Source organism: Caretta caretta, chromosome 1 (genome assembly GCF_965140235.1).
Source record: "Caretta caretta isolate rCarCar2 chromosome 1, rCarCar1.hap1, whole genome shotgun sequence".
Classification (NCBI taxonomy): domain Eukaryota; kingdom Metazoa; phylum Chordata; order Testudines; family Cheloniidae; genus Caretta; species Caretta caretta.
Genome location: NC_134206.1, coordinates 123,626,647 through 123,650,501, shown reverse-complemented (window position 1 = coordinate 123,650,501; position 23,855 = coordinate 123,626,647). Strand labels below are relative to the sequence as shown.

The window sequence follows — 23,855 nt, the reverse complement described above, 5'->3', positions numbered from 1 at the left end:
TAAATAATAGGCTTATACTACCAATGAAAGCCTGACTTCCAAGGCAGTGATTCTGGCTGGCTTGTCATTATCAAACTGTTAAGATGGCTTTGTCTTTGTTTACTAATGTTTTAATTAGATTGTTAAAGTTTCTTAAATACAATATTTTGTAATTAGACAAATAGAATATTCTCTTACTGCATTCTAGTTTTTCCTTTAACATGTGGGGAATCACGTTTGGTAGAGTATTTGCCAGTATTGGGAGAGATACAGGTATATGGAAAAAGCTATAAACGGTAACAGGTCATTCATGTTTACTTCAGACATGCTTTTAGATGTATTTCAAAATTCTTGTCCCCTTCTCCCTTAATTTTGAGCCAAGTGTGAAAAGTTGTGACAAAACAGATGGTTACCAGGGCTTAAAAAATTTACCTGACCCTTTGTAGCCCAAGAATTAATCTTGTTAAGTGTGTAAGGGTATGTCTACACTGCATCTGGGAGTGAGCCTCCCAGCCTGGGTCCCACAGACTTGAGCAAGCGCTTCAAGAATAGCATGAGTCTGTGAACCCAGGCTGGGAGGCTTGCACCCTGATGCAGTGTATCCTTGTGTACTTGTGCTGGCACCCCCACCAATTAAAGAAATAAAACTGATATATAGTGTATTTAATAAAAATAACAAATTTGTTAGTTTCTAAGGTACCACAAGTACTCCTTTTCTTTTTGCGAATACAGACTAACACAGCTGCTACTCTAAAACCTGTCTGTGTGTTTAATAGTAACACTGTCAATCGCCTTTCTGTTGAATACTTTTTAAAATGTTTTAAACATGCCATATCTCTTACATTTGTCATACCTTTTTCCCTTCTTGACTTCACTCTCATCTAGTTTTTTTTTTAAACCCCTATAGAATACGGCTTGTTTTCTCGACAACATTTTCAGGTTTTTCTTTTGCCTCCACGCTCTTATGAGAGTCTTGCTCTTTCCTCTCCTTACTTCCCTACTTTCCGCTCTTGTCCATATCTACCTCATACATAGAACTTAAACAATTTTAGCAGAAAGCCAATACCTAGGGGACTAAAACTACTAGTCAAAGCCAGATACAGAAGATTGGCCCTAGCCTCCAGCTGGGAAAGCCTCCCATGCCAGCTAGTGGAAAGGGGAGCGTGTTGGGCTTCCTATACTGATGCTGTTTTTAGATCCTGCTCTATTAACTGAATAGCAGTAGTAAAGAGTCTGCTGTAGCTTGGGAAAGCAATGGGCAGCAGCCAAGGTACTAGAGCTGTCTCTTCTTAATAAGACAGCTTTGCGTCAACTTACAGTCATTTCATATTTGGAAGGCTATTTTTGTAACCATACGGGCTAGAGGTAACTTTTTCAAAGGGGTAACAAACTTTAAGAAGTATACTCATGTCTGAAATCTTTGTACCTTCTTTAAATTATGCCTAAAATCCTGATCTTAAATTGAGTTCCTTTGCCAGCCTGGAATCCTGTTGCATTTGGTGAGGCTCCCCTGCATCTGTGTCATCCACCTGTGAGGATCTTATTGTCGTATCAGGGCCTTGGTTATTAAAATGGAAAAGTTAGCGCAAACTATTTTTTTACTTATGTGGTGGGTTTCAGTCACTTCCTCTTTATAGTCAGTTTCTGAAAAGAGCCTTACAAACATCAACAGGGTTCAGAAACACTTGCAGTTTTAAATAACTCAAAAATGTAAAAAAAAATCCTGGGGTGCTCCATCATTCTATTTTATGAAAACAGTCAATTAAAATCAATTTGATGCTGTCCCTCAACGAAAGCTTTGGTTCTGAAGGAGTTAGTGGTATTTGACTTTTCACTCACTCGTAACAATTTAAGAGTCTCCTGTAGCAAGTAGGATTTTTCAAATCCTGTAGAACACTAGTGTTAATGCATCTTCCTGTTTAAATTAAAGCTCGGAAAAAGTACTTTCTGGTGTCCAGTGGGAAGACTTCCAATATTTAGGACTTTAGTAGCAGAGTATGGAACTGATGCAGTTCTAGTAAGCTTCACTCTTACTCCTCAAGCTAAATAGTAAAACACAAGTGTTACAAGTATTTGCTTCACTATGGCTTTTCATGGTAAGTGGGGTATGATCCCATGGAGACTGGGAAAAGGAAACCAGAAAAAAAAAACAAAACCAACCACAAAAGAGAGACAACAAAAGGGTAAGAAATACAAAAAACAGACTTAAAGAGGCAGAGTGTGTGGGAGAAAACAGGGGAATATGAATGTTACTTTTCTACCCTTCTCTTTACAGCAGTCTGAGTGGGAGGGGAGATAAAAGGAAAAAAGGTCCTGTTTCCCCCCCGCTCACCTCCCCTTTTTTTAAGGGTTGATACAAAATATGATGCAGCTGCAAGGAAGAGGCAGGATGCTCTTTTCTTTCTCCCCTTTGCACTGCTAGGGATTTTGGAGTGCTTCCCAGTGAGTAGTTCCTGTCTTTCATAACTGGCCATTGTTAGCAGGTTTCTGATACATTTTTCAGGTTGCTATTTAAATGTTTCTTTGAGGGTTGTGTCTTAATTAAGTTCTTGGATGGATGGTTTTGCTGCCTGCTTTGTTTTACTTGCAGTACGTGCTTCAGTGAAGTTCATACAAGTAACTTCAGACTTTCATTCTGCCTACAGGGCAGTTTGCTCTTGTGGCATAAATTGTTAATCAGCTAGGCCAGAGGTGAGCAAACTATGGCCCACAGGACTGTCCTGCCTGGCCCCTGAGCTCCTTGCCCGGGAGGCTAGCCCACAGCCCCTCCCCTGCTGTTCCCCCTCCCCCACAGTTATGCCACTGCGCAGGCAGCAGGGCTGCGAGCTCCTGCTGCTCTGAGTGGCATGGTAAGGGGGTGGCGGCGGTGCAGGGGTTGGGTAGGGGGTCCCGGGGGTGTGGTGGTTTGGGGCAGGGGGGTCCCAGGAGGGGGAAATCAGGGGACTAAAAGCAGGGGGGGTTGGATGGGTCGGGAGTTCTGAGGGGGGCAGTCAGGGGGCGGGAAGTGGGAGGGGGTGGTTAGGGGGCAGGGGCCAGGCTGTTGTGAAGGCACAGCCTTCCCTACCCGGCCCTCCATACAGTTTTGCACCCCGATGTGGCCCTCGGGCCAAAAAGTTTGCCCACCCCTGAGCTAGACCATGTTCAGAGAATCTTGGCAAACAAATCTCTAAACAGTTGATTCCAAAACAATTTACCCAACTCCTGTTTATTTCTAAAAGAATCCTATTTTTAAAAAACTTCAGTTGAGATTGTGCATGGAAAAATATGGTGAGGATTCAGGGTCTCATGCAGGTGATGTGGCAGTGTCTCCTCCATTTGGATTAGAAAGGAGCATAATAATTGGCATGCATGATTTGGTCTATGGAGTTAATGAAAAGTTAGATCTCCTAGATTCTGCTGTCTTCCTGCTCAAGGTCATCTGCCCAGGAAGGGATTCAGGACTTCTCTTGAGACTTGAGAGAAATAGAATAGGAGTTTGCACAGAGGGAGAGTAGGCTTCTAAATTAGTTTTTTAAGTTAGTTGTTAATTGGGCTAAAGAAAATCTATTAAACTAAATAAACACTTCAGCTTCTAACTTTAAAAAGTAAACCTAGTGCCAGTCAGAGTAAAAGCCTCAGTTTAATTAAGCGGGTAAGATTACCAATAGGTTACGGTGGGGGCTGCTGAGTGTGTAGTACATTAATGTAGTGCTTCCTAATTCCATTCTCCAAATGGTGACTATGGTTGCCAGGTGTGTCCAGTCTGGTATGGGAGCAAATGCAGAAAGGCGGCCTGTCAGTTGAATTTCTTCTCTGTAAGACTAGCAGTTGCACACAAGGCTGTCCTTACCAATACGCAAAGTATGCAGCTGTACTTTTCTGGTGCCCTACACAGCTGCTCCAGCCCCTGCTTCGCCTCTTCTGCCGCTGCTCCACCTCAGCTCTGGCCTCACTCCACCCCTTCCCCAAAGCCTCTGCCCTGCCCCTGCTCCACTCCCGCTCCATCCCCACTCCCCTGAGGACTGAAGCAGGGCTGGGCCTGCACTCACCAGGGGTGGGAAGTCCAGTGGCCTGGCCCCAACCGCACTGCTGGTGAGTGCTGAGGGGTGGTTCCTCCCTTTCCCCCAAGCCTGTCCCCCCTCCCTCAGGGGTGCTGTGTAGGGCACCAGAATAGCTAGGGACAGCCCTGGTTGCACATGAATGTTTTGGAGAATGTGATCCTGAACTCACTGAGTATCTTCAGAAACCTCTTTATCCCTAAATGTTCTGTTAATAGAATTATAGAAATGTAGGACTAGAAGGGACCTCATTAGATCATCTATTCAGTCCCCTGCACTGAAGCAGGAATTAGTGTTATCTAGATGATCCCTGATAGGTGTGTGTCTAACCTGTTCTTAAAAACCTGCACTGGTGGAGATTCTATAACCTGCCTAGGTAATTTTTCAGTGCTTAACTACTCTTACAGTTAGGAAGCTTTTCGTAATGTCTAACCTAAATCTCTCTCGCAACAATTTAAGCCCATTACGTTTTATCCTGTCCTCAGTGGTTAAGGAGGACAACTTGTCACCCTCCTCTTTGTAACACTTATGTACTTGAAGACTGTTATTATGTCCACCCTCTGTCTTCTCTATTCCAGACTGAAAAAACTGAGTTTGTTTAATCTTTCCCTGTAGGTAATGTTTTCTAGACCTTTAATCGTTTTTGTTGCTCTTCTCTGGATTTATTCCAATTTGGCCCCATCTTTCCAAAACTGTGGTGCCCACAACTGGCTAGAGTGCTCCAGCTGAGGTCTTATCAGTGCGGAGTAGTAGTAGAATTACTTCTCATGTCTAAGGCTACATTTTAGTCATAGGTGTGGGGTTTTTTTAAGTAAAAGTTAGACCAGTCACTAAACAATAATTCATGGTCCGTGACCTGAATATAACTTGTACTATATACTTGTACTATAACTTGTACTATATACTTCTGACTAAATCTTGGGGTGGGGGGCGCCACGGGTGTTCAGGGGTGGGGCGTGCCGGGGCTGGCAGGCTCCCTACCTAGCTCCTTGTGGCTCCCCGGAAGCGGCGACCTATCCCTCCCTGAGCTCCTAGCTCTGTGCGCTGCCTCCGCCTGCAGGCACCACCCCTGCAGCTCCCAATGGCTACAGTCCCCAGATAATGGGAGCTGTGGAGCCAGCACTTGGGGCGGGGGCAGCGCGTGGAGCTAGGAGCTGAGGGAGGGACTTGTCTCCCTTTCTGGGGAGCTTCCCGAGGTAAGTGCCACAGAAGAGCCCTCACCCCCTTCTGCACCCAAACTCCCAGCCCTGAGCCCCTTCCCACACCCAAACTCCTGCTGGTGCTGCTTTGGCAGTGGGCGGGGGGGAGGGCCAAGACTGCCCTAGCAGTGGCCTGTGTGGCTGTTCAGGGGCTGCCCAAGCTGCTCAGGCAGCCCCTGGGCCAGCTGTACCTGCCACTTCAGAAGTCATAGAGGTCCCAGAAAGTCACGGAATCCATGACTTCTGTGATAAACTCGCAGCCTTACTCATGTCTTTCTTACAATACTCCTGTTAATACATTCCAGAATGTTTTTGCAACAGTATTGCTTTCTGTTTAGTTTGTGATCCACTATAACCTCAAGATGCTTTTCAGCAATGCTCCTTCCTAGGCAGTCATTTTCCATTTTGGATCTGTGCAATTGATTGTTCCTTCATTAGAATACTTTGAGTCTCTCCATACTAAATTGCATCCTATTGATTTCAGACCATTTCTCCAGTTTGTCAAGGTAATTTTGAATTCTAATCCTGTCCTCCAAAGTTCTTGCAACCACTGCCAGCTTGGTATCATCTGCTAACTTTAAGTGTACTCTCTTTGCCATTATCTAAACCATTTATGAAGAGATTGAATAGAACTGGACCCAGGACTGATCCCTGCAGGACCCCACTCAGTATGCGTTTCCAGCTTAACTATGAACAAGAGATAACTGAGTACTGTTTTTCAGCCAGTTGTGCACCCACCTTATAGTAGGTTTGTCTAGACTATATTTCCCTAGTTTGCTTATGAGTAGGGTGACCATATGTCCTGTTTTGGCTGGGACAGTCCTTTTTAAAGCCCTGTACTGGCCATCCCGATTTTTTGGGCAAAACTCTGCATTTTGCCAGAATGGTGGGGTGTGACCCTCTAGTGGGACACGGAGGAATGTGTGGGGCGGGGGGAGCAGCAATACCAGCCCTATATAGGAGGGAGGGCTCAGGAGAGTGGCTTAGGCCAGGCAAGCCCAGTGTGGCCAGGTGGCAGGGGGTCTTGGGCTGGCCCAGTCTGCAGAAGGAGAGAAGGGGGCATTAGTTCCTTTGGGGAAAATTCTCACCCAAGTTATGAGAAGATCATGTGAGACAGAATCAGAAGCCTTAGTAAAGTTGAGATACATCACATCTACTGCTTTCCCCCATCCACAAGGTTTGTTTCTCTGTCAAAGGAGGATATCAGGTTGACTTGATGCAGGGGCATGTACAGGGATTAAACATTTGATGGCTTTTGGAGGGGCATGTTCTGTGCCCCTACCGTGGCCACGGGGCTGGAAGAACTGTCAGGTCCCTCTGTGACCCTGGCCCGTGCCTCTGCTTGCCTCCCCTTGAGCACGACCCAGCTTGTTGTGATTTGGTCTTGATAAATCCATGTTGACTGTTACTTATCTTTCTTTTTTTAGGTGCTTACAAATTGATTGTTTGCTCCATTATCTTTGTGGGTACTAAAGTTAATTGGACTGATCTATATTTCCCTGGGTTGTCCTTATTTCCCTTTTAACATATAAGTATTATGTTTGGCCTTTTTCAGTCCTCTGGGATCTCTCCCATCCTCCATGGGTTCTCAACTATAATCACTAATGGCTCAGAGATGTCTTCTGTTAGTTTAGGTATTCTAGGGTGTATTTTGTCAGGCCCTGTCAACTTGAAGACACTAACTTGTCTAAGTAATTTTAAATGGGTTTTTTCCCTATTTTAGCTTCCGATCCTACCCCTTTTATACAGATGTTAGCTATGTTAGTTGTTTGATCACTGCTAGCCTTTTTGATGAAAAGTGAAACAAAAAAAATTGTTTTGCATTTCGGTCGTTGTTGCATTTTCTACTATTTTTCCCTCCTTTTTGAGTGATCGGCTTACCGTGTCCTTGGTCTTCCTCTTACTTCTAATGTATTTGTAAAATGTAGTCTTGTTTTGTTACCTTTTATGTCCATATCTAATTTAATCTGATTTTGTGCCTTGGCCTTTCTAATTTGTCCCTATATGCTCTGTAAGGGTTGTGGTACAGTGACTAGGGGGGAAAAACTCTAAAATTCTCCCGCACTTTTCCATAGTTGGGGGTCATTGTGTATATCATTGCTGAGGGTAAGCAGGGAAGCAAGGGTATGTCTACTACATGCTTGTGGCTTCTACCCTGGTCCCTATGCTACTCGCCTGTGTGCTGCTTTGGTCCTCTCACAAGTGATTGCCGAATAGCACAGGAAAGCTTCCTACAATGGGGGAAGGAAAAGAGCAGCTCTGCCAAAGAACCTTCAGCAGGGGATTGCAGAGTACCTCCAGGAAAACTTCCTAGAGATCTCTCTGGAGGATTCCCATGAGATCTTGGCGTGCATCAACACCCTGTTCTGCTGTACTGATTAGCTGCACAGAGAAATGTCCAGCACAGAGGAACACAGCCAGCCTTGTACATTTCTATACCCTGAACCCGCCTCTGAACTACGCAAACTGCTTCCCAGGCATCTCCTTTCCTGCTTCTTGCTCACCGGAGAGCAACTGCTGAGACTGGCCAGACACCTTCAGAGTGGTGAAGAGTTCCTGGCTTCCTGCCCCATTGGGCAACCTGGCCAGGAGCTCCTCATCATTGTTTAACTCCACCTCTTCATCAGTGCAGGAATAGTGTTCAAAGGCAACGGGTAACTTGGATTAGAAAAGGGAAGTGTAAAGCCTGAGATTGTCTGTTTATTTTCTGTATATAATGTATGTTTGCTTTCCCTTAATAGTTCATCTCTGAATCTGTGGTTAAATAAATTATATTTTTACCACAAGCAGGTGCAACTATGAAGTGTGAGTGCCAAAGCACACTGATAACTGTGGGGGCTGGTTTCACATGTTTGGGGGTGATGAACTAGAGGGGACTGATTTGAGTCTCTTAATACTTAAGAACTCAGGGAGGACACATTTGGGAAAACTTGGGACTGGAAGGGCTTTTGATGTCACTGCAAGGAGTGACTAGGCTGATGAGACTCAGGGGGTGAAACCTTATGCTTGTGGGCTGGCTACTGGTGCCAGGGTTTGGGACTATAGTTGCACAGCATTAAGGGCCCCAAGGTTACAGAGCAGGAGGTAACATAGCCATTTACTAGTCTGGGTGGTTCCCAGAACATCAGTCATTCCTATGAACAGTGATGCAGAAGAGCATTCTCCTCTTTCTGATAGACAGCAACCAAAAGGTTTCTGGACAGAACTCCAATTCTTATGTCGCAGCACTTGGATGTCAGGTGGATAGGCACTTTGGAAATAGCAAATGTTCAGGAGAGAATGCTTGTCTCTATGCTGATTAACCTAATTTCCAAGCAAATTTGTGGGAAGAATGGTCCTGTGGCTGAAGTACAGATCTGTAGCTGTTCAGTTCCCTGAAACGGACTTAACTGACTTGCCCAAAGTCGCAGCATCCACTTGGTTATAACTGGGTTAATACTTTTCTTACAGATGTTGAGAAGCTTAATTATTGATAAAATGCTTTGAGATTCTGAAATGGGGAAGGTAAAAATGTTTGGCTAGTAATTTATTATTCACTACACTTAAGAAACTGCTTAACCATGTTTGGTTTTGAGTATCATAATAGTAAAACATTGCTAATGTTGGTTGCTTACTGTCCATGGAGTGAACTAGAATTCCAGTGTTAAATTGCTCTGGTTTAATTGAAGGAGTAGAGCTGCTGTGTCAGTAGTCCTTCTTTCAGTCAGCAGCTTTGTTTATTGCCACACACTATTATATGTCTGGTATGGATGCATCCGATGAAGTGAGCTGTAGCTCACGAAAGCTTATGCTCAAATAAATTTGTTAGTCTCTAAGGTGCCACAAGTACTCCTTTTCTTTTTATCATATGTCTGTTACACTTAAGGTTTTTTTAACTTCATTTTTTTCAGACAATGAAGCAAGATGATAACTTAAATGCCACTAAAACAACAGCAAAAGCTGTCTTTCTAAAAGCTATCTATACAATGCTGTCTTTGAAATAAATTAAAAAAAAAACCCCATATATACTAGACAGAACAATTCTTTCTGAGGGGAAAGAATGGCCTATATAGTCCTGTGAGTAGCGTTTTCTTTATGTAGACTATCACGGACGTTACTTGAATAAAACTTAAACAATGAAAGCCAAGCGCAGTTGGCCTGTTTTCAGTTTTTTTAGCTGAGTCAGCAGGATTTTTTTTCAGTATCAAGTTTGGACTTCATGTTCTACAAGAGGATTAGAAGCTGAAATTGGGAAACTAAGCTTTTGATTGTAAGCAACACCTATCAATGTGTAGTTGAACTTAGTCTTCTGAAATACAGGCTTGCTATGTTATGAAGAAACTCACAGAATGACTGAAGATATTCTGAACTTTCGATGCCATTATGCATAATATATAAATTTAAGGGGTGAAATTGTGCATACTTACAATCCAGAGTGATCTAAAAATTTAAGTGAAATCTACATAAAATAAGAGATTGGCAGACTAAAGTCTTAACTTACAAACAAATGGAAGATAAATATCAGTTTTGCAACCCATGATATGTGGGTGTCCAATGCCACTGTTTTCTCAAACTGATAGCCTACCCTACATTCTTTTTCAGAAGATTAAGATCCTTCTTTGAAATAACGAAACTCGTTTTTTTTAGGGCTGTCAAGCAATTTAAAAAAAGTATTGCGATTAATCAGTAATAGAATACAATTTATTTAAATATTTTTGGATATTTTTACATTTTTCAAATTGGTTTAAATTACAACACAGAATACAACATGTATAGTGATCACTTTATAATTATGATTACAAATATTTACACTGTAAAAAACAAAGTAAATAGTATTTTTCAATTCACCTAATTCACCTGTTAGTACAATATCTTTATCATGGAAGTTGAACTTACCAATGTAGTCTTATGGACAAAAAAAAAAGCACTCAAAAACAAAACAATGTAAAACTTTAGAGCCTACAATTCCACTTAGTTCTACTTCTTGTTCAACCAATCACTCAGACAAACAAGTTCGTTTACATTGCAGGAGATAATGCAAAGGATCTCACAAAACTAGATGACTGGTCAACAAAATGACAGATGAAATTTAATGTTGATAAATGCAAAGTGTAATGCACATTGGAAAACATAATCCCAACTATACATATATGATGATGGGGTCTAAATAAGCTATAACCATTCAAGAAAGCGATCTTGGAATCATTGTGGATAGTTCTCTGAAATCATCCACTCAATGTGCAGTGGCAGTCAAAAAAAGTGAACAGAATGTTGGGAATCATCAAGAAAGGGATAGATAATAAGACAGATAATATGATATTGCCTCTATATAAATCCATGGTATGCTCACACCTTGAATATTGCATGCAGATGTGGTTGCCCCATCTCAAAAAAATATATTGGACTTGGAAAAGGTTCAGAAAAGGGCAACAAAAATGATTAGGGCTTCCGTATGAGGAGAGAGTAATAAGACTAGGACTTTTCAGCTTGGAAAAGAGGCGACTAAGGGGGGATATGATAGAGGTCTATAAAATCATGAGTTGTATAGAGGAAGTGTTATTTACTCCTTCTCATAATAAAACAACAAGGGGGCCACCAAATGAAATTAATAGGTAGCGGGTTTAAAACAAACATGAGAAAGTGTTTTTTCACGTAACGCACTGTCAATTCTGGAACATCTTGCCAGAGGGTGCTGTGAAGGCCAGTACTATAACGGGGTTCAAAAGGGAGCTAGATAGATTCATGGAGGATAGGTCCATCAATGGCTATTAGCCAGGATGGGCAGGAATGGTGTCCCTTGCCTCGGCCAGAAGCTGGGATTGGGTGACGGGTATGGATCACTTGTTGATGATCTGTCTGTTCATTCCCTTTGGGGCACTTGCCATTGGCTACTGTCAGAGCACAGGATACTGGGCTTCATGGACTTTTGGTCTGATCCAGTATGGCTGTTCTTATGTTCTAAGGTTGATTTTCTTTTTTGGTGGTTCAGTTCTGTAGTTTTCGCATTGGGGTATTGCTTTTTAACTCTTCTGAAAGCATGCTCCCCCACCACCTCCTTCTCAGATTTTTGGAAGGTACTTCAGATTCTTAAATCTTGGGTCGAGTTCTGTAACTGTCTTTAGAAATCTCACATTGGTACCTTCTTTGAGTTTTGTGAAATTTGGAGTGAAAGTGTTCTTAAAATGAACATGTGCTGGGTCGTCATCTGAGGGTAAAACAGAGCAGGAGACATGCAATTCTCCCCTAGGGAATTCAGTCACAAATTTAATTAATACTTTTTTTGATGAACATCATCAGCATGGAAGCATGTCCTCTGGAATGGTGGCGGAAGCATCAAGGGGCATATGAATTTTAGCATATCTGGCATGTCAATACCTTGCAGTGCTGGCTACAGAAGTGCCATATGAACACCTGTTTTCATTTTCAGGTGACACTGTAAAAAGTAAGTGGGCAGCATTATCTTCTGCAAGTGTAAACAAACTTGTTTGTCTTCACAATTGGTTGAAGTAGGACTGAGTGGACTTGTAGGCTCTAAAGTTTTACATTGTTTTGTTTTTGACTGCAGTTATGTAACAAAAATCTACGTTTGTAAGTTGCACTTTCATGATAGAGATTGCACTACAGTATTTGTATGAAGTGAATTGAAATACTATTTTGTTGTTTTTACAATGCAAAAATTTGTAATAAAATATAAAGTGAGCACTGTACACTTTGTATTCGGTGTTGTAATTGAAATGCATATATTTGAAAATGTAGAAAAAACCCCAAAATTAATAAATTTCAATGAGTATTCTATTTAACAGCGTGATTAAAAGTGTGATTAATCACTATTAATTTTTTGTAAGTTAATCACATGAATTAACTGCGATTAAGCTCTAGTTTTTTTTAAACAAAAGACAGTACAAAAATCACAAGCCAAGGTTAAGCACAAGTCTTCTGTTAAGCACTTAAGTTACTTGAGTGCCTCAGTGAGGGATGTCTGCTTCTATTAGAGGTAAAGTAAACTTTATCTTTCAATTTTTATTGGATTTTTTTTCACCACTAAACATTTGTAGTTGTCATTCAGGTGGAGTTGGGATAGTCAAACATGTTCTCTTCCTTGGTCTGAGAGGGTAGTTATTTGCAAGTGGGGAACTTTTAGTTCAGAAAAGAGAATCCTAAATTCTCATAAACCAAGGTGAAAGGAAAAGTGATAAGCCTTTTTTTGGGGGAGGGGTGGGGTGGTAGACAGCTCCCTCTAAAGCCCTTTGCAATGTTATCTGGTTTTGAAGTAATGTGAATATTACTTTTAGTAAAGTAGTGGTCAAAATTTAATTCTGGTAATGATCATATTCAGTAAATTTCAGCAAAGTTGAACATAGTGTGCAGCTGACACTAAGTGACTTTCAGGAATAGACCAGCAAGAAACATCATCAAACTATGAGCTCAGATTTTACAGTGTAATAATAATGAAGCCATATCTGAAGTGAGTCTTTGACAAACCATACTGTTAAACTAATAAGGCAATTTAATCTGTTACAGATGCCTCAAGCCGTAGCATTACCTGTTTTAAAGTCTTCATGTTTCTGAGAATGGTTAGACCTGGAAATGACACCTTTGTTGTGGAATAACAGATTTGCTTATAAATATGGCTTCTTTTACTGAAAACTTTCTCGCTTCATTGATTAAACAGTTTGAACTCTTATTTTATGAGACATAGTTTCATGAAACAAATTTCAACCCAGCTAGCTTTTATGGAAACTGAGTAAGACTAACTAGTAAAGTGAAATCTTTATAGTGAGGGTTGTTAAAATTTCTAGGATTTCTGAGCTTTTGAATGTTAGTTGCTGGCTTTCTGGGTATTGGGGTGATAGTACCATTTCTGGGGCCTGGTCTACTCTACAAAGCTTGATTGAGATAAGCAGCCTTGCGTCGACCTTGTGTGCGTGTACAAATGCAAATCTGTCTTCCACTGATGTAAGCTTTCCATTATTCCTACATAGTAATACCACTCTTTGAGTGGCATTGAGTGATGATTGATGTATTGAGGTCAACAGAATGCAAATGTACATACGACCGGCCATGGTGGGTCAGACCAAATGTCCATCTAGCCCAGTATCCTGTCTTCTGACAGTGGCCACTGCCAAATGCCCCAGAGGGAATGAACGGAACAGGTACTCATCAAGTGATCCATTCCCAGTTTCTGGCAAACCAGAGGCTAGGTTCACCATCCCTGCCCATCTTGGCTAATAGTCATTGATGGACCTATCCTGAAGGAACTTACCTAGTTCTTTTATGAACCCTGTTAGAGTCTTGGCCTTCAACATCCTCTGGCAAAGAGTTCCACAGGTTAACACTGCGTTGTGTGAAGAAATACTTCCTTTTGTTTGTTTTAAACATGCTGCCTATTAATTTCATTTGGTGCCCCCTAGTTCTTGTGTTGCGAGCGAGAGAGAGAGTAAATAACCCTTCCTTCCTTTCTTTCTCCATACCACTCATGATTTTATAGACCTCTCATAACCCCCCTTAGCCATCTCTTTTCCAAGCTGAAAAGTCCCAGTCTTATTAATCTCTCCTCATAGTGAAACCATTCTGTACCTCTAATCATTTTTGTTGCCCTTCTCTGAACCTTTTCCAATTTCAATATATCCTTTTAAAAATTTAATTATATTTATGGTCACTATTACCAAGTGGTTCTGCTATATTCACCTCCTGGACAAAATCCTATGCTCCATTTAGGACTAAATCAAGAATTGCCTCTCCTCTTGTGGGTTCCAGGACTAGCTGTTCCAAGAAGCAGTCATTTAAGGTGTCAAGAAACTGTATCTCTGCATCCCGTCCTGAGGTGACATGAACCCGGTCAATATGGGGATAGTTGAAATCCCTCATTATTGAGTTTATTTTTATAGTCTCTCTAATCTCCCTGATCATTACAGTCACTATCACCATCCTGGTCGGGTGATAGGTAACGTATCCCTGCTGCTATATTCTTCTTATTGAAGCATGGAATTACTATCCATAAAGATTCTGTGATACTGTTTGGTTCATTTAAGACTTTTACTTCACTTGATTCTATGCTTTCTTTCGCATATAGTGCCACTCCCCCACCAGCATGACCTGTTTTGTCATTCAGATATATTTTGTACCTTGGTATTACTGTGTCCCATGGATTATACTCATTCCACCAAGTTTCTGTGGTGCCTGTCTATGTAGACACTCTGTTACCTATGTGGACACTAACGGTCCTCCAGCAGCAGTCCCACAATGTTCCTTCCTTTTCTTTAAACTCTGTTCCATAAATTTATTAAGGTTTTAATGTATTTACTTTCCACTTGAACAAAATATTTCTGAAGTTTTTTCATTTAATAAAACAGTATTGTTTGGAAAATAATTCATGTTTATTAGTTCCCAACATTTACAGCAGAATGCTTGGCAGTAGTGAAAGCAACCACTTTCTTGTTGTTCAACACTGACACAACTCATAGGATCAGTCACAAAGTGTAATAATCATAGTTTTATGCTGCTTGCTGTAGATTTAATAGGTGCATTGTCAGTATTATGTTCATTGGTCCTTGGTACATGTCTTACAATTCCTAACAGGCCCCCAAACTTCAGGGCCAGGTAGAGCACAGTCCATCACAATGCTGTGTTGTGGTTCACTGTCAAAGTGCTCTCTCAAAGCCCCCCTGTGCTGTATAGCTCCGCATTGATGTCTTCTGATAGCTCTTATATTTGGCTTTTTAAACTGAGCAGACAGCTGCTCCCCTTCATCTCAGTGGCTCCTTTTTCCCCTTTGCTTCACAGATATGCAGGCCACAACGGGCTGCTACAACCATTGGGATCATTTCTCACAGAGATCCAATCACATTAATTAAATTCACCAGTGCCCTTTCAATCTACCAAAACTGTCAATCTACCACATTCAACTGTCATTTTGCACCTGCTGAGCTGGTAGTTGAATCTTTCCTTGGTGCCCTCGAGGTGGCTAGTGTACAGTTTGAGCCAGGAGAGTAAGGAATAGGCTAGGTCCCCCAGGATCACTACTGCATTTCAACTTCAGTAATGGTAATCTGCTGGTCAGGAAAAAAATCCCTGCTTGCAGCTTTCTGAAAAGTCCTGTGTTCTTAAAGATCCGGAAGTCATACACCTTCCTTGACCAGCCCACATTTGTGTTGGGGAAGCGTCTCTGATGATCCACCAGCACTTGAATAACTAAAGAAAAATAGCCCTTTCTGTTGATGGAGTTGGTGGCAAGTTGGCCTGGTGTCAAAATCGGGATGTGTATACCGTCTGTCACCTCACTGCAGCTTGGGAACACTATCACTGCAAAGCCATCCACTTTATCCTGCATGTTGTCAAGAGTCATAGTCCTGCATAGCAGGAGATGATTGATTAATGGTCCTGCATGCTTGCATGACAGCGGCCCCCATGGTGGATTTTCCAACTCCAAAATTATTTCCTGCTGACTGGTAGCAATCAAGCACCGCAAGTTTCCACAGTGCAATTGCCACTTGTTTCTCCACTCTTAGTGCAGCTCTCATTCCGGTGTCCCTGCACTGGAAAGCTGTGGTAGGCTTGGCACACAGATCCAGGAACTTGGCCTTTCCACCGGAAGGTTCTACTGCCACTGTTCATTGTCCCAAGCCTATGTTACAATGTGATCCCATCAGTCAGTGCTCGTTTCTCAGGCCCAGAAGCGGCACTCCACCATTTGCAGCTGCTCTTTGAATGCCAACAACTTTGAGTTGGTCCTCGTTATGTCCCACAGCAATCTGCCCACCAGCAAATTGTCACCTTCTCTGTGGCTCTTCTTGCAGCTCTACAAATACTGGAGGATCATATGTCCTGTGCTTGAAACACTCATGACAATAGTTTAGAGCTGTGCGGGCTCCATGCTTCTGTCAGAGACGGTGAACAGTGACAAGCCCGACATTGGTTGGTGGGATTTTTAACATAGGTGTGAAAATTATGGGATAGAGAAGGTTGCATGGTGGGAACTTGACCCCACAGTTCCAGTCACCCCTGCATGACTCGTTTCTGCCCACAGTGCGTTGCCAAAACTTCCCGAAAGCCAGCGCACTGGACAGCGGTGATACCTGCTATATACATCACAAGGATACTTACCCATGGTGCTCTGCGCTGTGCATTGAAACAAGCACTCCTGATGAGTATGTGCAGTGCTGATGCAAGGAGCCATGTATGTATAGGAAAAAGTGATATGCTGACTGTGGTGGTATTAGGCCGACGTAACTTGCATCGGCAAAACTTTGTAGTCTACATATGCCCTGGATAGGGCTTATGCTGAGGTCAGTACTAAACTGAGTCTTTCTTAGCAAGTACAAAGCTTGAGAATTCCCTTGAATGTATTTTGCTGTTGGCAACGGTGGATTCTGCTCTTCCATGCTTCAGTGCTCACAATTCTACTGGGCAGGGAGGAAATCAGGTGGGGAGGAACAAAGCTATCAGATGTAAGAAGTATTGCTGTCTTTTCAATATTGTAGATGGGCCAGATTGCTACTTTTTTTCCCTCTGCAGGTGGGGTGTTGACACAAACATCTTCAAATTAACGGTTAGGGACATTTTGACTTGAATCACCTGCAATGCTTTTCCAGTATAAAATTCTTAGCTATAACCTCATGTTGAAGTATTGCCTCTTCTTATAATTCTTCAGAATCATATTGCCTAGTTGATGATGATTTTTGTTTCATGTTCTGGTTGGTTAAAGTGTAATGCTAGAAATTATTTGAAGTCAATATTCTAATGTATATTGAAGCGTTTCCTTCAAGTAGGTTGATCCTGAAGAGAGCAGACCTAGCGGGGTGGTTGAGAGCAAATTCTGTAATGCTTTTAGAAGTCATCTGAAAGTTATTTGTGTGGTGTGCAAACCTTGTATTTGCTTTAAGATTTCAAAGAGACTACCTCTAGGCCAACTAAATTATAAGTGTGTGTTATGATATTTTCTTTTTTGCTTTGAGGAAAGTACTGACCATGATTTCAAAAGCTTTGTTTGAGATGGTGTGGGTAAATCTAGGGAATGCTGTACATAACTTACTTTATAAAAATTATTTTTAACAGCTTGCTTTTACACGAGATGGACTCTGTGGCTTGTGGAATGAAATGGTGAAAGATGGAGAAATTGTATACACTGGAACAGAATTAGCACAAAGTGGTGAACTACCTCTAAGAAAAGGTAAGATTTTTTTTTCCCCCTGTTTTCTAATTTTATCCTGATGATGTGACCTATGCACTGATTTCACAATATTACAAACCCTCGGTTCTTAATCAAATGTAACTAACTTTCCTTTATAGTGTTACTGCTCTTGAATAAATAGGAGGGAGCTACTTACTAGGATTTATAGGTTAGTGCTTCCTCCAGTCAGTTCCTTCGATTTTTTTTGGCCTTTTAAGAGTATGGCCTTTCTCGGTTGGCCGCAGAGAGGGGACCTTAATTTCCAGAAATGACGACTTGTCATAGTGTGTGTTTAAAAAAAACAAAAAACCTCATCCACAGGGCAGAGGCGACGTGTGTGGGGTTACATGCCTCCCCAGGGTGCAGGGCAGAGGCTGGGGGGTGGCTGCTGTTGAGACTTGCCGTCATCTTTTCCTCTCCTCATACAGGTCTGGGCTCAACAAAACCACCACAGAGCTTCTCCTGGGCAGGCAGGGGATATGCCAGTGGGACGTCAGGCTCCCTCACCATGCTGCATAGTGGACGGTGCTTACACCTGCTCTCGGCAGCGTCCACAGTGCTTTTCCGCCGCGCACCTTCCCTGTCTCTAGCCCTCAGTGCCTACGGCCTGTGCCCCTTCCCCTGCACGCAGCTGGCTCCTGCCCCCTCCCAGTGCACTTTTGTGCTCTAAAGGATTACATATTGCTCATGTTTGTCAATACGTGTATTTTTTGCATTAGAATAATTCATATCTGAAATTTCTGGAAAATACAGCTTTGAAAACTTTTGAAATCACTCTGTTTTCATTGCTGGAAAACACTGGCCATATCTATAATATCTGGTTTCACTTCCTGCACCAGCAGTTCTAGTTCCTCCATTTTGTTATGTTAGCAATTCTCCAGTCATATGGTACAACCCCTGAGTTTACAGATTCATTAAGAATTCTTGCTAATGGGTTTGCAATTTTGTGTGCCAATTCCTTTAATATTCTTGGATGAAGATTATCTGGGCCCCCCGATTTAGTCCCATTAAGCTGTTTGAGTTTCGCTTCTACCTCAGATATGGTAATATCTACCTCCATATTCTCATTCCCATTTGTCATGCTACCATTATCCCTAAGATCCTCTTTAGCCTTATTAAAGACTGAGGCAAAGTATTTGTTTAGATATTGGGCCATGCCTAGATTATCCTTGACCTCCACTCCATCCTCAGTGTTTAGCTGTCCCACTTCTTCTTTCTTTGTTTTCTTCTTATTTATATGGCTATAGAACCTTTTACTATGGGTTTTAATTCCCTTTGCAAGGTCCAACTCTACTTGACTTTTAGGCTCTCACTTTAGCCCTACATGTTCTGACCTCAATAAGGTAGGTTTCCTTGCTGATCCCTCCCATCTTCCACTCCCTGTATGCTTTCTGCTTTTTCTTAATCACCTCTCTGAGATGCTTGCTCATTCAGCTTGGTCTACAACTCCTGCCTGTGAATTTTTCCCCTTTCTTGGGATGCAGGCTTCCGATAGGTTCTGCAGCTTTGATTTAAAGTAATCCCAGGCCACCTCCTGCCTTTAGATCCACAAATTCTTCAGTCCAATCCACTTCCCTAACTAATTTCCTTAATTTTTGAAAGTCAGCCCTTTTGAAATCAAAAACCCTAGTTGCAGATTTATTTTTGTTAATCCTTCTGTTCAGTTTGAACTGAATTAGCTCAAAAAGAAAAGGAGTACTTGTGGCACCTTAGAGACTAACAGATTTTTTTGAGCATAAGCTTTCATGCTCATGATCACTTGAATGAAGATTGTCCCCTCCAACCATTTCTTCTGTGAGGTCCTCACTACTCACCAAATCCAAATCTAAAATGGCATCCCCTCTAGTCGGTTCAGCAACTACTTGATGAAGGAATCCATTAGCTATCGCATCTAGGAAAATCTGAGCCCTATTATTATTACTAGCACTCGTCCTCCAGTCTATATCTGGAAAGTTAGTCTCCCATGATCATGCAGTTTCCATTAGTATTTACTTAATTAAAAACATTAAGGAGGGCTCTATCCATATCCAAATTAGATCCCGGCGGTCTGTAGCACACCCATCCAGGGGAGGGTCCAGTAGTTTTCTTCCCCAATGTAATTTTTGCACAGATGGACTCTGTCTTATCCATTCCATCGCTGCTTATTTCTTTACATTCTACCTCATCATTGATATAGAATACTACTCCACCACCTTTACCGTTTTTATTTCTGTCTTTCCTAAACAGCACATATCCTTCAATACCTGTAGTCCAGTCATGACTACTATTCCACCATGTTTCTGTTATCCCTGTAATATCTGGTTTCACTTCCTGCACCACTAGCTCTAGTTCCTCCATTTCGTTACCTAGGCTCCTCGCATTGGTGTACAAACATCTTAATTTTTGCTCTTTGGCCTCGCTCACATTCTGTACCCGATTAGGCACGGTCATTCTACAGCCAGTATAACCTATTAGACTGGTATCCACACTGCCCTTCCTCCTTATATACATTCTCCTACCCATGGCTGTATCCTTTCTTACTTCGTTTTCTTCCCTCTCAATGCTAAAATCCGGCATGGAGATTACCTGGACATCTCCCAACCATCTCCCCCAAATTCCTAGTTTAAAGCTCTCTTAATCAGTTGTGCCAGCCTCCATCCTAGAAGTCTATTTCCTTCCCTACTTAGATGAAGTCCATCCCGAGAGAACTGTCCTCTGTCCATGAATGCCTCCCAGTGGCCATACGTCCCAAAGCCCTCCTTATAGCACCACTGCCTAAGCCATCTGTTGATAGTCATAATCTTGTCACATCTTTGTTGCCTTTCTCTAGGAAGAAGAAGAATCCCACTAAAGATTACCTGAGCCTCAATTTCCTTAAGCGTCTTCCGCAGCTTAGCATAGTCTCCCTTAATACTTTCCTGCGAGAATCTAGCCGTATCATTTGTTCCCACATGAAGGATAATTAGAGGATTCTTCCCGCTCCCTTTTAGGATCCTTTTCAGCCTCAAGTCTACATCCCGTATCTTAGCACCCGGAAGACAGCACACCCTTCTATTCTCTGGATCAGCTCTGGTTACAGGCCTGTCTATTCTTCTCAGTAAAGAGTCCCCGATCACATAGACCTGCCTTTTCCTGGTGACGGTGCTATTCTGCAGTCTGTCCCCTGTTCCCTCTGGCTGCAAGTTCTTTCCATTCCTGTTCTCCCTTGTAATCCTTTTCAACCCATCCTGTATCCTCCTGGGGCTCATATTTAGTATCGTCTCCATTGACTCTTCCCCTTTTCCTATAGGACTAGCCGCTCTTCTCTTCTTCCTTGCACCTCCACCTTCAGTGACTACCTGCTGAGCCCCTTCTTCATTTTCCAACTCTACAAACCTATTCTTGAGCTCTGTCTCCTTCACTAACCCGTCTTTTCCTCTGCCTGGTTCTTTTAGTCACATGCTTCCACTGACCACTTTCCTCACCCAGCAGTCTCCCCTCAGAATTCCTCAGTCCTGCTTCCATCTGCAAGTCTGAGCTTTTCCCTTCAGATACCTCATGTCTTTGCTCCATAATCTGCTCGAACCCCTTTCTAAACTCAACCAGACTTTCCACCTGCATCTCCAAACCTCGGATCTCTTCCTCCATCAGCTCTATTAAACGGCATTTCATGCAGACAAAACTCTTACCAGGTTATCTGGTACAGAGGATGATTTCAGTGATTGGTTGTTATATACTACTGTTAATAGCTCTGCAATTTCATATCAGAGTTCCTTCAGAACTCTTGGCTGAGTACCATCTGGTCTGGGTGACTTATTACTGTTCATCATTTTGTTCCAAAACCTTCTGACCCATTAATTTGGGACAGTATTTGAGATTTGTCACTGCAAAAGAATAGCTCTTGTGGGTATGTCCTGCACATTCTCTGCAGCAAAAGACCTATGCAAAGAATTAATTAAGCTTTTCTGCAATGTCCTTGTCTTCCTTGAGTGTTCTTGAACACCTTTGTCTGACTATGCTGGAAGCATGACAGGAGACACTGGATGTAGTTTAATTAGGCCGTAACTTTGTCAATGTCTGGGAGTACTCCGCAGTTAAATATGTACAGTGCTGGTAATTGGGCAGGGGAGGGGGCAGAGGTGTGCTGCTGTTAGCCCTTCCACTGCACTCATCCTGGTCCCCAGCCAGCCTTCTGCTGCTCCCCATTTTGAATGAGGGTTAAGGGGAGGCTATAAGGGAGCAGGGAGTTGATTCCCTGCGGTAGGAGCCCTGAAGCATTGTGTTTCTGTTCCTTTAAATAAAAACAAAAAAAACACTCAGACCTCTTTTAAGGTCAGTTCCCCATTTACCAGACCACTTTTTCTGATTCCTGTATCCCTTCCTTTTGGGATACCTACACTGGACATCTGCCATAAGGAGGCACTAGCAGTTACCTTGGCTAGCAGTTACCATACCTAGGTCTTGGTTCCCAGACATCTACTAAAGTCTTCTTTAATATCAACCAAAAATGCATCGGCTCCAAACTGACAGGTAAACCTCATCCTTGCTGAATAATACTGGTGCTATTTCTGAATGAGAAGTTACTTACACCCCCTGCCATCTATGAATTTGGCTGTCTTCCTGTTCACATATCTCCTAGCCTTGTCAACCCAGGGTGGCTTTCACGCCCTGTGTTGCAGCACGTCTTACCAAATAATTTTTACTCCTGGAAAAAGTTCCAGGATCTTCTCCAAGTCCTTCTTAGTTTTGAGCATTAAGTCTACCTCCTGACATGTTCTCAAATCATTTCCCCTGAGGAGAACCACAATCAAATCTGGTACCTGCTCATGGGCCACCCTGGTATACAGAAGTGGCATCACCTGGTCGCATAATATACCCTTTCTCTCATGCCAGCTCGGAACTTGCTTCACCGTTGAGGCTTAGCTGCAAACCTCCAGACAACCTGGAAGTCCGCCTGTTGGCCTAGAAAACAATACTGTGTCTGCAGATCCATGCCACGGTCTGCCATCATCTGGAGTCTCATATACATTCTGTATGGTTCAGAATGCCAGTGCCCAGTTGCCTGGATTACACTAGCTCCCCAGCCCTAGCTGGGTTGGTGCTGTTGCTGCCCTGATCCTGAATGAGTGGGAACTGATTTTGTGTACTGGCAGCTCCAACCTTGTCAGTCCTGGTCTTAAAACTGTAACAAACTGGTATGTTGTGAGGGGACTTTAATCACCATGATCAAGAGGGGCTCATACCTCCCTGCCCTTTTTGCCAAGTAGGCCCGCCACAGGACAGATCCTGGACTTGCCACCCTTCTGTAAAATAATGGATTCACTCCAGCCTCCTTGATCCATCTCTGACCTCCTCAAGGTTAATGTCCCTGATTGCCCCTTGCAATATATATCCTTCAATTCCAAAGCCAATCCAGAAGAATCCCTACGCTAGTTCGCTGATCCTAAGAGCTTAAAAAAATGCTACTAGAAATGCAGCCCTAAACAAGGCCACCGCTTGTCCACAATGGACATATAGGCTCTGGGAGCTGCACCAGATCCCTAAGCGTATTAAAAGTGATGGGATGGTGTGCATTCTCCCTGGGGCTGGTGTTTCCAGATTACCCCACGAGAAACCTCAGAATTAAAAATCCGCTACAAGGATCTGGGCAACCATTCAGCCTACTGGCAAGTGTAAGGCCCAGTAGGTGAGTGGAGATTGTTGACGCCAGGTGGCTAATAACACCTTATACTACAGCACCCATAGGTGACAGGCCCCCCTGCTCCTGAAATTGCACAAAATCGTTAAAACTTCTCCAGTAGCTCTGCAGTGTTCATGGAGCCGCTGAGCTCTGCACTATGCTGACAGGCATAATATGCCAAGGTTCCATAGTGCTAGTGGCATCCCTTTGGGTTCCTTGCCAGTTCCTGAAATCTGTCCAACTGAAAACGAGACAATGCATCTGCTGTGCCATTATCAACCCTGGGAACGTGTTTGGAAGAGAAACAGGTGTTACTGCTTAAACACTGTCGTACAGATGCCCTCACCAGCCTCATAACTTGTGTGTGATCTGGAGGACAGGCGATAGATAACATGGGCCACCACCGTGTTGTCCCCCTATAAGTACACCCTTTTATTATCAGATTGTTCCCAAATGGCCACTACCACCAAAATTGGAAAAAATTCCAGAAAAGTTAAATTGTACTCTCCCTTTTTCTATCTAGATCAGTGGTCTCCAATCTCTTTAAGCACAGGATCACTTTTTGAATTTAAGTGCAACACAGGATCTACTTCAAAGAAAATGTAGAAATAACAGTAATCACACAAACCCAAACACCATTGCCCCTGCCCTGACCCTTCTCTGAGGGCCTACCCTGCTCCCTCCCCCTCCCTCAGTTGCTTGCTCTTCCCCACAGTCACTCACTCTCACTGGGGCTGGGACAGGGGGTTGAGGTATGGGCTCTGGGCTGCGGCCAGGGGGTTGGAGTGTGGTAGGGGCTCCTGGCTGAGGCTGGGGCAGGGGGTTGGGGTGCAGGTTCTGGGAAAAAATTTGGG

General features: G+C 42.8%; 1 protein-coding gene across 3 annotated transcripts in view; it reads left to right on the top strand.

The window, feature by feature from the left end:
• HERC2 (HECT and RLD domain containing E3 ubiquitin protein ligase 2) overlaps positions 1 to 23,855 on the top strand; it is a 206,911-nt gene that overhangs the window by 5,487 nt on the left and 177,569 nt on the right. For all 3 annotated transcript variants that reach the window (XM_048858958.2, XM_048858973.2, XM_048858967.2), the window contains exon 3: positions 17,249 to 17,363. In XM_048858958.2, the coding sequence (XP_048714915.2) occupies positions 17,249 to 17,363 (115 nt within the window). The remainder of the gene's footprint in view (positions 1 to 17,248; positions 17,364 to 23,855) is intronic.